The following is a 14,326-nucleotide window of genomic DNA, read 5'->3' on the forward strand; positions in this document are numbered from 1 at the left end:
ATTATTTATATGCATTTACTTCTGAAGCAAATGTGTTTTGAGATTTTAGCTTTGTACCGCCACAGCAAAACCAAAGGAATCTTAAAACTCCTTTCATTTATTTATATTATCTATTCTAAACAGTCAATTACAACACCTCTCCTCAACTTTAATCAGTGAAAGAAAAATTAATACTTTAAATGATATGAATTTTAATGAAACCCAATCCTTTGAAAACTATTTATTTTCATTTAACTGAGCTGCCTTGCCATACTAAAAAAAACATTTTTGCAAAGGTTAAATAAAGTATTTTATGGCAACCGCTGCTGCTTAGTGCCTGTGTAACAAGAAACATGAGCTGTCCAAAGTTGTGCAAGTGGATTTTCTTTCCCAGTAAGGGAATGTGGTATCTGAGACCTTGTCCTAACTCATTTTTATCCCCAAGTGTGAGTCAAGAAAGTCAAGTATGAACTAATGCCTAGAGGAAAGTCCCTGACTCCAAAAGTATGGATTATTTCATATTTCACATTTATCTCACAATCTGCTCTCAGAGTTCTTAAAATTCACTAACTTGGCAAGATGAGAATTATCATGAGGAATGAAATAACTTCAAAACTATGAAGTAATCTAGCATTCCATTAATCTGACACTCGAGTGGCTTGTCCATGCTTGGGCACCATTCTGACCTCTGGATAATGAGTTCCTCAAGAACGTCTCCAGCAATAAAGAAATTTGGAATATGCCACAATAAAATATGCACAACAATCTGAAGTCCTAATTAAGTTGCATTATTAATTTTGTAGACTTACACACCCCACTTTGAAAAATTAGGACACGGTGTTAAAAATAAAACTTTGCTTATCTGAGATGACAAGGTATTAATATGTCCAGAGTTCTTTCCAGAGAACATAGCATCGTGAGTTCTTGTTTAAAATTCACAATACAAACTACACCCAGATCTGGGTGTGGGGATTTTGCAGCATTTAACGAACGGAATCAACTTATGCACGAAAAGCGCCCCACGCTCCTGGTATGTTAAATTACCCAAATGGTTCATTTCTGAGATCTCAACATTCTGGTGACATGGGAGAGGCGATAAAGTGTCAGCAGAACAATAATAACACAGAAAATATTACAAGGCTTGGGGGCCATTCAACAGAGTTACTCATTTAGTTCAGTTCTTGCCAGAAAACATCCCAATAATCTAACTTTTCAGAGAATCAAGAACTGCTCTCCAGCCAGTGGTAGGATAAGCTGCTCCACGGCTGACCTGCTTTCCATGTCTCTCCCTTGCTCTGCTTCACACTGTATGCCCATTCGTTCTGGCACACCATTCATTCCTCATATAACAAGAGCCAATGTAGTCAGCTGACTTGTTCTGTCCCCTTCCAAAGAATAGCACAGCAACCTGAATTTCACAGACCTGATAACTAACAATACAAGAAAAAAAAACCTCAAACGTAAATTGTGTGTATTTCATTTTTATTCTTTTTTTCTGAGCTATCACTTGTAACTTCAGAGCAACCCTGTGAGGCAGGTTGATTATTCCTGTAGTTTGGGAATGGAGGACACATAAACAAGTCTAGAACAGAAACTGGACTTCAAGGCTCCTAGATCCTAGTCCTTAATATACAGGATAACACTGTCATCCAGATATTGTAGCTGCATCTCATAGGCAACCGTGTGATTAGAAGTAGAAGAATTCACATCTTAGCATAAAGCAAAACTGGTACTCCTGCAGGTAAAGGACTCATCTACCTATACATTTATGTGGCCTAAGAACATCTTGGATCAGAGTATATGCCCACTGAGTACATCATCCTGCTTCCCAGCATCATTACTGACAAATTTGTATCTGTAACTGTCTTGCAGTAAGGATAAAATTGTGTAAATAATCTTTATATTTTAAAGACCATTTTGAAATCTCAATTTGCTTACACATAAACATAAAATATGTGTAAGCAAACAGAGAAAAAAAGCCCTATAATATATCATTTCTGACTTTTTACATTGTTTCCCAATTGTCTCTTACAGCCACCTATAAACCAGTAGCCATCACTCTTGTGGCAGTATAAATTACATTAGTTATGGAACAAGTATTCTACTTTCAGTTCCCACAAAAACCCAGAACAAATTGTGACCCTGGCTGTTTTTAGGTGCTATGGTTGTGTGTGTGTGTGTGTGTGTGTGTGTGTGTGTGTGAGAGAGAGAGAGAGAGAGAGAGAATCAGATAACTGTCTTCATGAATATTCACAAATGAGTTATCATATGCTACAGCACTGTGGGCTGATATTCACATCATCATGTACCTAGAAGGCACTTCTTTGCAGGAAAGAGCAGGTCACAATACATATACTTAACAAGTATGTGCATTGTATCACAGATATAAACGCTGGGCGGCAGCCTGCCATCATGCTTACACTGAAATAACACAGGGGCAAAAATCACAAGCAGGCTACCTGCTATATTCACCAAAGAAATATATTTTGTGTAGGATTTTGTCATAACTGAATGTTCCTCATTCTGATTCAATTGCTTGTAAATGCTTGCAAAATTTACAGCTGGGAGACAAATGGCAAATGAAGCAGGCTTCTATAGCATCTCACTGCCTCTCTATTTGGCTTGACCAGAGGTAAAGCATAGTAAAAAGGTGAAGCAAGGAGCCCTCCCTTCTTAGATGCAACTTCCATTAAAACTAATTCTGATGTAGCAGTTTTCCTTCATGGAAGAATATAGTTTTGTATCCTCACATTGTGTATCCTCACAATGATTTTCATGTACGTTTCTTATGAACATTCCACTGCTGGAGAAAAGTTGAAAAATAAAAAAGCATGCACCAGTTGCCAAAGGAATAAAGGGTAATTAAAATGAAGAATTTTAAAGAAATGTTGAATAACTTCAAGCACTTAAATAAGTTGCCTGCAAGCTGATTTTGCCTAAGCAGAAGTCAAAGCTGCAATCCTTCCTCATTAGGGGCTGCAGGTTATTCTGGGAAAACAGCAGAAGCAGCAGCAACAGCAGCAATACAATATGAGACTGAGGGACTGTTAACCATTAAAACATAAGATGAATCAGAGGAAAATCCTATCATGTTCAGCATTCTCTTCTCTCAGTGGCCAACCAGATGTCTATGAAAAACCCACAAGCAGAACATGAATATGATAGTGCTCTCCTGCAGTTGTTCCACAGCATCTGAAGCATACTGTCTCTGGTACTGGAGGTGGCATATAAAAGGTATAGCCTTATCCTCCATCAATTTGTGGCCTTCTAAAGCCATCCAAGCTGGTGGCCATCACATCAGTTTAGCTATGTGAAGAACTTCCTTTTGTCTCTCCTGAATCTCCCAACACCCAGTTGCATTGAATGATCCCTGAAACTATTAAAGTTAGGGAGAAAAACCTTTCTCTATCAACTTTCTCAACACCATGCATGATTTTACACACCTCTACCCTGTCTTTTTTACCATTTTTCTAAACTAAAAAGCCAGAAGTATTATAAATTTCCCTCACATGGGAATTGCTCCAGCCCCTTGATCATTTTAGTGTCCTTTTTTCTGCTCCTTTGGACATGCAGAGAGCAAAACCACACACAGCATGTATTCCAAGTGTGGTCAACACCATAGATTTGCATGAAGGCATTATGACAGCGGCAATTTTATTTTCAATGGGAGCTTTGTGTCCACACAGTTAGGATTAAAATACCAAAACCTGAAGACTAAATTCTCTCTCTTAAACCTGACAAATTACTGCTGTACTTTGGGTTCAGAAGCTTGCAGTTTTCTCTGTTTCTCTCTCTCTCTCGTTTCATTTGGAAAGGGTGTGGGTGTTCAGTTCCAAACTTGAATGAAATCTAAACACTTCTGGGTTTCCTCATCCATTTTGTTTATCTCTTGTGTCTCTTGCAGCTAAAGCGTGTGACTCCAGCTGGAATCTGGAAAGCTAAAGATAGCTGAATGCTTGAATAAAAAACCAGAATCAATGATTAAAACACCACCCAATTTTAACAATCGCTGCACTTGTAATGCTTTTTTCTTTCATACCTGAGGGGACTTGTGAGAGCGCCAGCTGTACTGGTGACTGTGGAGGCTAGCCAGCAAAACATTTTCATCAGTATCCACCTGGCCAAACCGCAGTGTCTCCTGTGTGTCATTACAGATTACAAAATGGCTGAAGACCAATTCTTCTGCCTCAGGGCACTGGTTCTGAAAGGAAAAGAATATGAAAGCCAAACAAGGGTCAGATTAATTGCAATATGTTTGGCAGCTGCCTGCCCAGTGGCGAATGTTTCTACACACAAAAAAAACCCCTCCCTTGTCACAAGCTTTTCCTACATAACTTTATTTCTATATCATAAAATCACAAAGCAATTTATGGGTACCCTGAAATATATTTTTATGGGTACCCCCCAAATATATTTATATTCCTTGAACTGTAAACCACAAGCAAAAAGACAATGAAATAACAACTTTTAAAAGATTATCTGAGCCAAATTAACACCAGAGACTACTGCAGAGTAGTGTACAGAACAGCCCAAGGAGATTCTACATAGCAATACAAAACCTACTCATGAGCCATTATGCCTGGGGTTCCCAACATACTAACTATGGGCAACCTGGTGTCCTCAGACACCCCCCACAGTGCTTGCTAAGACCCCCCTGCCTGTTCCAACTTTCTGTATTTCTTTATAATTAAGGGATAGTTTTATGCTTTTGAGATGGTTGTTTGGTTGGGAGGGAGTTGCTTGTTTTGTGGGGGGAGGTGTTACCTGATTCCCCCCCCCCCAATTTAGTTTTGGGGGCTGTAGTGTTTTGTATTTGCAGGGGTGGAGTGTTTCTGAGCACTGTCTTTCTTTCTTTTGTGAAATGCATATCCTGTGGGACCCATTACAGTTTCTTAGATTTCCAAATGACCCTCTGCATCCACACGTATTTGAGATGCCTGGGTTTTGACAATAAAACCACTAGTTCAAAGACATCTGAACTGATATTTAGGATTTAGTGTGAGGTTTCTGAAAAATAAAATGTATTTTTAATACTTTCTGGAGCAAAAAGTAAAATAGCATCAAAGTCTGCACTTTCCTACAATTGATGTTTGATTGCATATACACACTCAAACATGCTCTCCTTTTTTAAAGCAGAAATGACAAATATCAAAATACCGAGATTGGATTTTTTGTTTTTAAATTTACTTCAGTTCTCTAACCTGGTCTTAGCCCCACTGTTCACCTTTAGCTTCCAGAATGCTCTGTTGCATTGACTTAAGCAAATTCAACTTACTCAAGTCCACTTTGTGCAAAGGTTCTGTGGAGTAAAAGAGTAATTTGATGCCATGTCAACTCACAAGTGTCCTGAAATGCTTCAGTATTCACTCTGAAATGCTTCAGTATTCTAGAGCAAGGTCCCTGTATTAATTTGTATATACAGAAGGACAGGTGTGGACATGAAACCTGGACCACAGCATGGCAAATCCACTTGGATTTTTTTATATATTTTTTAATGCACACAGACAGCTTCTGGCATTTGAAGTATTACACTGCTCAGTGTACTTTCAAAGTTTGTTTTAGATTGTAGAAAATATCTCACGATCCTCCCTCAGTATAGTGATCATCCTTCCTCAACATCCTCGTGTATCATCTTTGATGCTCTGAGTGATCAGATGAGCTACGAGCAAATTGGGCATTTTCCGCTGGTAATATTGTATGAATGATAGGCTTACTTGACGGTTGATATAAATTACCAATGTCTCAGGGATTCATTAATCCCTGTAACTCACTGAATTATGGGAATGATTTGATGCCAGCAGAATATGGCAATATAAGTCCTTCAAGGAGATCTGTATCATTGACTTAAAATATTCCTATCCAGTCCTTCCATCAGCTTGAAGCTACCTTCCAACTCACAGCAGTCTCTTTTCCAACAATGTAATACTGTATACCACATTATGAAGAACTCTATTTTGGTTTCACACATTCCGTTTGAGTCAATATAATCCAAGCAATGTTTCCTTTCCCTTTTTGTTGCCTTTCCCCTCAACCATTTTGACTTTCCCTAACCATTCCTCCACCACCGCCCCACCCCTGGTTGGCTTGGCAGCTTCAAGATGGCCTTCAGTCTGTTAGAGAGCTGGATTTCCCATTGTCCTTTTCTTCCATAGTAGCATCTTCTCCTGGCACCAGTACCAACACAGGCTCTTCCCTTGCTGATTACAGCTGCTTCAAGATTCTGTCAGCAAAATGCCAGAGAATGCGTAGAAGCATATAAAAACAAGGAAGATAGCCAGGTCTCTCTAGCCAGCCAACTCCTTTTTGGCCACTAGTTTTTCACAGAGCTCAGTCTGGTAGCTGCTGTTGTCAACACCTCATTTTGACCAAAAGAAAAAAGAAAAAGAAATTTTGAGTTCTTGGGTGTACAAAATTTCCACACATTAAATGAACGCCCCCCCATTATCACACACAAAGCAGAACTTGGTTTCTATGGTGACCAGTTATTCAAATGTGTATACAGTACTTCATTTTCTGTTATGAGTAACTATGTTCTTACTGCATTCCTGCATTTCAAAAACATCTCCCCTTGGCTTTAGTGCTTTCTTTTCTAGAGAAGGAATAAAATATTGGAGGAATGGCAGGAGTAATGTTAAGACATATTTCTTGCACCCTTCCCACATAAGTCTAGGGTGACAAGGCATACGATTTTACAGAGAAAAGTACTCTATGTGAAGGGCTGTGCATTTAAAAGTACCGTTTAAAATTCAATAATCATAAGAGAGAAGTTGCCCATCAACAGAGAGCAGCGCCTAGAAAAGGGAATGAGAAAGCACACGGGTCACCTTGTTACAATCTTTCCTGCGATAGTGAGATGCATTGTGTATCTATTTAAATTATAATATTACTAAATATGCATCTATGCATATGCAAATTTTATTCAAATCCATATTCTCATTTTGGATGATACACTTCCACTTTTTTGGCCATGTGCTCACTCTATATAGGCTGCTTATATACCCACCTTTTGCTTTCTCCAAAATTTATCTGTTGATGGCCGTCCATCCACACACGTATTAACACATGCTGACATCCAGCAAAAGATAACAAAAAATATCCAATTCTAGAGAATATGGGGATGCTGATTTAAATGCTGTCCCCCAAGGTGGCAGGTGAAAGAGGTGTAACCAGTTAAGTAGGGCAAAAAATGGGTGAATGCAGGGAAGGGTACCAGAGGTAGCTGGGATAGAACTAGATTTAAGGGGATTTTCCTTTGGGAGTTCCAAAGCCATGGGCTCCACGCTACAGTATAAATCTCGGTGTTTAATTTGGCCCTGTTCTCATCAACATATTCTATACAGAAAAGATCAGCAGAACAGCCAAAGACTCGCATTTTGTAAGCAGGGAAGACTACTACAGAGCATCTGGATGTACAGTGTATCTGAGGAAAGTAAGGCTGACATTCCTGGTGCCACTTCAGAGCACACAGTTTGTTTTGGCACTCTACAATGGTGGATCTATTACTTTATACTGTCAAGCTGCCATACCCACATGCTCAGAAATCTACCCACAAACATGGATTTCCTTGTTACAGATTTATGAAATGTTCTTCTTTAAAGGAAGGATTTAAAATCTAAAGAACTGAGTATGTTGCTATCCAGTACAGATAGGAATATATAAAGCATTTCCCCCTCAAGGAAGTATCTACTGGATTTTCTTGTTAAATCTGTACCCAGAACGACTGAAAGCTTAGCAATGCAACATGTTTAAAATTCATCTTAGTGGAATAAGATAATTTGAAGTTTTATTGTCAGTTTACTGAAGTGAATATTTTTGCATGGTTATGGGCTTAAGCCTATGAGCAGAAAACCCATGTAGAGAACAGATGAGTAATATCAAACTCCTTATACTATTTGAAAGCGTTTTTCTTTTCCTTATGCATGAATTTGTCGGTGACATCTTACCATACTCAGATGTAAAACCTCATGGGGTTAGAGGTAACAGGTTTGGCTTGCACTCTAACAATCAGCCCAGATTTACAGGACAATCATATGCATGCATTCTTCAAACTAAGTTCCGCTGAGTTGAATGGGATTTACCCCCAAATAGATATGCAGCTTTTGTTAATGAATTTGCTTGTTATTGGAAATCTATGCACTCGGTTATTACCTTCAGTGGAGTCCAAGAGAAACAATCATACTTTTAAAACCTGTGTAGCTGATAGAAATGTTTGTGCATTCTATTTGTATTAATATGTATGTAATACATAAATGTACACATTTATATGTAATACTATGCCCCAGTGCATTGGTTGCATGTCTGCAAAGCCCTTACTGCTAGATGGTGCCAAATGGTATATGGAGCCTGCCCACTTATGAGGGGGTCAGTACATAAAGCATAATACACTTCTGGCCCAGGACCACCACCTGGAGAAAAGAGTGGTTCCAGATATACAGCAGCTGGCCATCCCTAATCTAAAAGAATGGAAACAGGATGGTCTCCAAGAAGCTAAGCATCTGCAACAGACTGGATCATCACTGTGCAAATCAAAGTTCTAGTCTACACTGTAATGTCAGTATATTTATCTTCTAGTTACTAGCATAGATACAGCAGCCCAGAATAAGCTCCACAGATTTAGAAACTGCATTTGAAGTGATTAAATATCACTTTATGCACTATAAAGTTATAAATATATATTTGTCCAGTTGAGACTTAAGATATAATGTAATATTCAAATAGGACCAGCTAAAATAGAGCTACTTTTTCCATACAAGAATTCTTGTATTTTACTGGTTATATTAACTGAAGGATTGAAGGGTCATTCCAAATCAAGTGATCCATTTTTCACCTCATGTCATCCAATTTTCTTAATATTTTGTACACTTGTGGAATGATCAGAACCAAGTTTAAATTTTAAATTTTAATTTCTTTTATCTCATCCCGTTTTAGAGTTATGAGGGTTTGAAATTTCAAAAAATTGATACTTTTGGACTTGCCTGATTACACAAAAACCATAAAAGCTTAGCCAGAATTAAGATATTTCAAAACTAAAAATGCCAATCTCTTCAGAACTTCATGGGTCTTAATATATGTCAAATGATATGTCCAAAATTGTAGTGATTATTTAATATTTCTAAGAGCTACCTGCAAAATATCATATTGGGATCTGAACGAGAGCACATTAAACAAAAATATTTTGTACATACCTCTGCCTTATTGGGTTCTATTTAGGAGTAATGGGTCTTGTTGGAGTAAAATATAATAGAATAAACAAGACTTCAAACTATAACATCAGCTATTTCATGCATTTCTTTAGAAAGTTATTCAATTTAAAGATTATCTGAAAAGCTAGTCAGGCTTTTTTTAAAAAAAAATGTGTTCCAAAACAGTGATAGCTTGCTGTTGAATGATAGAATTAATGCTTTGAAATAATTTTTGTTAGTACTTCATTTCATGAACATTATAACAAAATACATTTCAAACAAAATTATGACACTGCTGGAACTCTTTAACTGGTGCCATATATAGTTATTATTTTCAACAAATGAGGAGTATAGAAAAGAAGAAATGTTCCTAAAATGACACTTTGAAAGAGTGAAAGCGATCAAGGGAAGGACAAGGATTTCACCACTTTGTTCCATCCACATCCAGTCCAAGAGAAATTGTGACCAAGGTGTATCCCTTTAGCAATGAGAGTGAGACATAAATTTATTTTTATTGTTTTTGTTTTGGATTTTGGTGTATTGTATGTTTGGTATTTTTTATTTTCTTTTTATTGATCTGTACTGCTTAATCTCTTTTTTCTTTGTTTTTCTTTCTTCTCTCTTTTTGGTAACTTTAAATTCCCAATAAATATCATTTTTTTAAAAAAAGAGAGTGAGACATATGAAATTGAAGGAAGTGGGGCAGGCTAAGCCTGATATATTCTCAGCATGTATTTCTGAGCTCTTGGAAAAGAGAAGTATGAAAAGTCTCAGAAGAATTTTGGTGTTCACAGCCCCTGAGACATTCACTGAAATTCCTAGGCATGGTGATGGTCACTAGAAATCCCAGCATTCCATGATTTTAACACATCAGCTTAGGCTGATTGAGTCTGATGTATTTAATTAGGCATAACTGGATTGCAATTTAGATAGGTATGGGAACATGTTTAGTATGGCCACAGTAACGTAGTTGCATGCGTACACTGAATCTCAGTCAGGATTGCGTACAAAGAGGCTAAACTTAACCAAACTGGGCCAAGTGATTGGATGCACAAGAAGAAAACAGGAGTCTGAAATAAACATTTATAGAATAAGACATTGGGGGGGGGGGGCTTTGAAAAGCAAAAGATTCAACAGCACTTCAACACCCCAAGCTGTCTATGGGCAGAGCACTTTAAAGAGAAAAGGCACCAATGTCATCTAGACTAGATTCCTGGACCTCTATTTTCCCTTTGGGAAATCTGGGGAGTATCATGAAAAAAGAAAAGGAGAAAAACAAGCCTAATATACTCCTGAACTACAGACTTTCACCAACATATAGCTCTAATTTATTTGTTTCCAGTTAAAGAAATTTTCCTGGTAATGTGGAGCAGTGCAATGCAATGCAATGAGAAACCCATATTCAAGGCCACCTTCTGTCACAAAGCTCATTGGGTGAGTCCACCCAATCACTGTCTTCCACTCTATCTATCTTACAGGGCTATTGTAAATAAATAATTCTATGTACACCACTCGTCAGTTTCTTGGAATGAGTATTAGAGCTATCCATGTATGTAGTTTTGGAGGACTTAGACCTGTCACAGCCTCCTTAAATCTATAACCCTTTTATTTGTACTTGTCAATTACTATATCAGACAAGAAGAATATTTAGGAATAAACATATTTCCTTTCAAATGGGGAAGTTCCACAATATAGGCTTTTACCCAATTAGAAGGGCAGATACATGGTTTGTTCCTCTGCAATGTATCCATTGTGTTAACTTTCTCTTCCTGCTTCCTCCTTTCTCTGAACCCAGAGATAAAACAGCATATCTCTTCATAGTACCTGATTCCTTTCTTGCCCACTCACCCTTTGTGTAAAAACTCTGTAAAACTACGTATGTGTAGTTGAGGTTGCACTTTTGTTTGATCTAATTTTAAGGCAGGGTTGATTAAGTAGCTATGTTTTGGAACTTCCTAGAAGACAGGAAATGTCCTGATGGCCACATGTACAGTGGTCCATCGGTTTACGAACTTAATCCGTTCTTGAAGTCCGTTCTTAAACCGAAACCGTTCTTAAACCAAGGCGCGCTTTCCCTAATGAGGCCTCCCACCGCCGGTGCCCTTCCACGGTTTGGATTCTGTTCTTAGACTGAGGTAAAGTTCGCAAACTGGAACACTACTTCCGGTTTTGCGGAGTTCGTAAACCAAATCGTTCGTAAACAGGGCTATTCTTAAACCGAGGTACCACTGTATATCATTGTAGGATTTGTCTGCTGGTTCAAGAGGTTGCAGAGCATGGTAAAATATACCACTCACCACAATCCCATCTGTGTCTTATATTGCACATGCAATAAGCTCATTGGGTGAGTCTTCCCAATCACTGTCTTCCAGGGTAAACCATCAAATGAAACTTGTCGGATTTAAACACATGGATTTCTCATATTTAAAAAGTGGCCTGTAATAAATTCTGTGGCCTTTAGAAATTATTTTAACAAGAATGTGTCTGGTGGGATGGTTTACATTTCCCTAATGAAATATCCGGGGCTTTCTTACTTAACTGATCCATTCACCACAGAATTCATTATCCCTAAATATGTAGCCCTTTGCAATAATGAAATACTATGGAATATGTGGAGCGTCTCCACTATATTTCATTTCAAAGAACTATTTTTAAAGCAATAAGGAATTATGCAATTAAAGCAAATAATACATTTTCACATATTTTCATTTACCTATATGCTCTATAAATTGGTTATTTTTAAATGAATCTTACTACAGTTCAAACACAAATCTGATGAGGGGATAGTTTTTTTGGGCCAATCTTTTGTTGCCAAAAAAGTGCACATTTTCAAGACTTCTAGAACTGCTTTCAATAATAAACGATTCAAGACTGGCATTTAAATGTACCTTATTAACAATCAGTTGATCAATCACCTGACTGAAGTTAAAAACGTTTCTGTTCCCTTAATTTCAATGGGAGAGTTAAGCAGGTGCTTAAAATTAAGCTAAATCATTTTGGCTAAATTGTGTCCCTGGTGTTTTAGAAGACATTTTCCACTGTAAGATATTAGACTCTTAAGACTGTTACCTACAAAAGTGAAACAATGCTGGGGGGGGGAGGGGAGGGAAAGATTCATCATCTTGGGATTTGAACATGTGACCTAGAATTACAAGCAAAGAGGCCGATGATGTCTTTAAAGCCTAATTCTTCTTCTAAAACTACCATCATTATTTAGGGGGGGAAATTAGTCTGCATATTGGCAGAAACAAATACTGACAGAGGCTTCTGTTAATCTTGAACTCTTGACCTAAAGGTGCAAGGCCAAATTGCTTTATGCTTCATATGTCAGCTCCCATCTACAATGTGTACAAAATTACTTGTCTCTAATAATTCAGCTAGAAAATGTGAAAAACTCAACTAACGGTGGTGCTCTTGACTTTGTCCAGCAGAATAATGTGTTGATTATGAGCGCTGCACACCAAACAACACTTAGTGGGAAGCTAATTTTCGGTATGTGGAAGAGGAGAAGCCACATAAGGAACATGTTGTTAACAATTAACGTTAATAAGCAGCTCTGGGTCCACTTCTGTGTCTGATGTCCCCTAATTTAAAAGTAGGCCGAGTTTTTAATCAAGTGCACCCTGGGTTGGAGACCCACCCACCACATCAGAAGATGGTGGCAAGAACCCTTGACATGAGAGGAAACGAGAAAATTACAACAACAATTACAGAAGCATATCCTCCTGTGGGTCATTTGAACATTGCCACCCCCGTGTATAAATCAGACCCAACTATTCCTAGAATGTACCTGTCAGGAGTATGCTGCTCTGCAACATATGGCTCTACTTAATCAAATATACAATTCTGTTATTTTCAACTCAAGAGTATTCCTGTAAGGCACCCTGTAGTCCAAGTCAGTCATTCACACTCTGATGTGGTCTCAGACATTTAAATATTTATACACTACATTTTATTTATGTGTATACGATGTCTGATACTCCTTAACAGCAAAAGCAACTGACCTTTCTGAAGGCCATTTTGCAGTAGTTGCTGCCCTGCCAGCCCATGCGTAACGGGCCTCATCCAAAACTCTGTTTGCTTGTTTTCTGTTAAGCACATTGCTCAAAATATGACAAAAAGCAGAAATTGGAGCTACAAAGACTCTTTTTTCACAGTGATATTTGAACCAGCTGTAAAGATTTAAATCACACTAGCTCTTGTTTTATGAACGTCCTTTTACAATAAGAAAACCATGGAATGGCTTGAAAAAAAGAAACTCTTGATACGAAACAGATGTTTTTATCTTTTCTAGCTTTGCTATTGTAGTTCTGCGATGGGTAATTAATGCACAGTACTTTGTTTTGGTATTTAGATTGGTAAAGAAAATTATTTTCTTGCAGGCCTGGATAACTTAGGACAACTCAAGGCATTTTGAACAATTGCAGGGGAAAATAATCTACATATATATTTGGATTGCCTTGTACCATTATTTTTGTATGAACAGAATAGGATGCAAGATGTAACAAATGCTTTCAATGATATAACGAGGGGGAAATAGCTAGTGATACCTGACAGAGGGCTTTATTTGACTAAGTTTTACTCCAAGTTGCCCTACTGAAATTAATGAATCTAAATAAGTCATGTAAAATAATTTCAATAAATTTACTCTTTGTAGGCTTAATACTGAAAACAACCCAGAAGATCTGTGACCACATCTCCATCTCACATGGCGTTTGGTCCTCATAGTTGCTTATCCCAACATCACTGACTTTCTAAAACACATACAGTGGTACCTCGGGTTAAGTACTTAATTTGTTCAGGAGGCCCATTCTTAACCTGAAACTGTTCTTAACCTGAAGCACCACTTTAGCTAATGGGGGCTCCTGCTGCCGCCGCGCCGCCACCGCGTGATTTCTGTTCTCATCCTGAAGCAAAGTTCTTAACCTGAGGTACTATTTCTGGGTTAGCAGAGTCTGTAACCTGAAGTGTACGTAACCTGAAGCATATGTAACCTGAGGTACCACTGTACAATGAAATACTTCACCAGGTCAGATCCTGATCTCACTGGCATAGACTTAAACCCACCCAAAATGGCCCAAGGAGCTTTAATTTCCTTTGAAAACATGTTTTATGTGATAATAAAAAGACTTTTACTTTAAAATGTGGGGAAATCTGACAATAAA

At 37.9% G+C, this 14,326-nt stretch overlaps 1 protein-coding gene across 5 annotated transcripts in view; it reads right to left on the reverse strand.

Moving 5' to 3' along the window:
• Positions 1-14,326, reverse strand: part of VPS13B (vacuolar protein sorting 13 homolog B) — a 350,839-nt gene that overhangs the window by 41,250 nt on the left and 295,263 nt on the right. For all 5 annotated transcript variants that reach the window (XM_081013853.1, XM_081013855.1, XM_081013851.1 and 2 more), the window contains exon 43: positions 4,019-4,180. In XM_081013853.1, the coding sequence (XP_080869979.1) occupies positions 4,019-4,180 (162 nt within the window). The remainder of the gene's footprint in view (positions 1-4,018; positions 4,181-14,326) is intronic.

This window comes from Podarcis pityusensis (genome assembly GCF_964106645.2).
Source record: "Podarcis pityusensis genome assembly, chromosome: 7".
Taxonomy (NCBI): Eukaryota; Metazoa; Chordata; class Lepidosauria; order Squamata; family Lacertidae; genus Podarcis; species Podarcis pityusensis.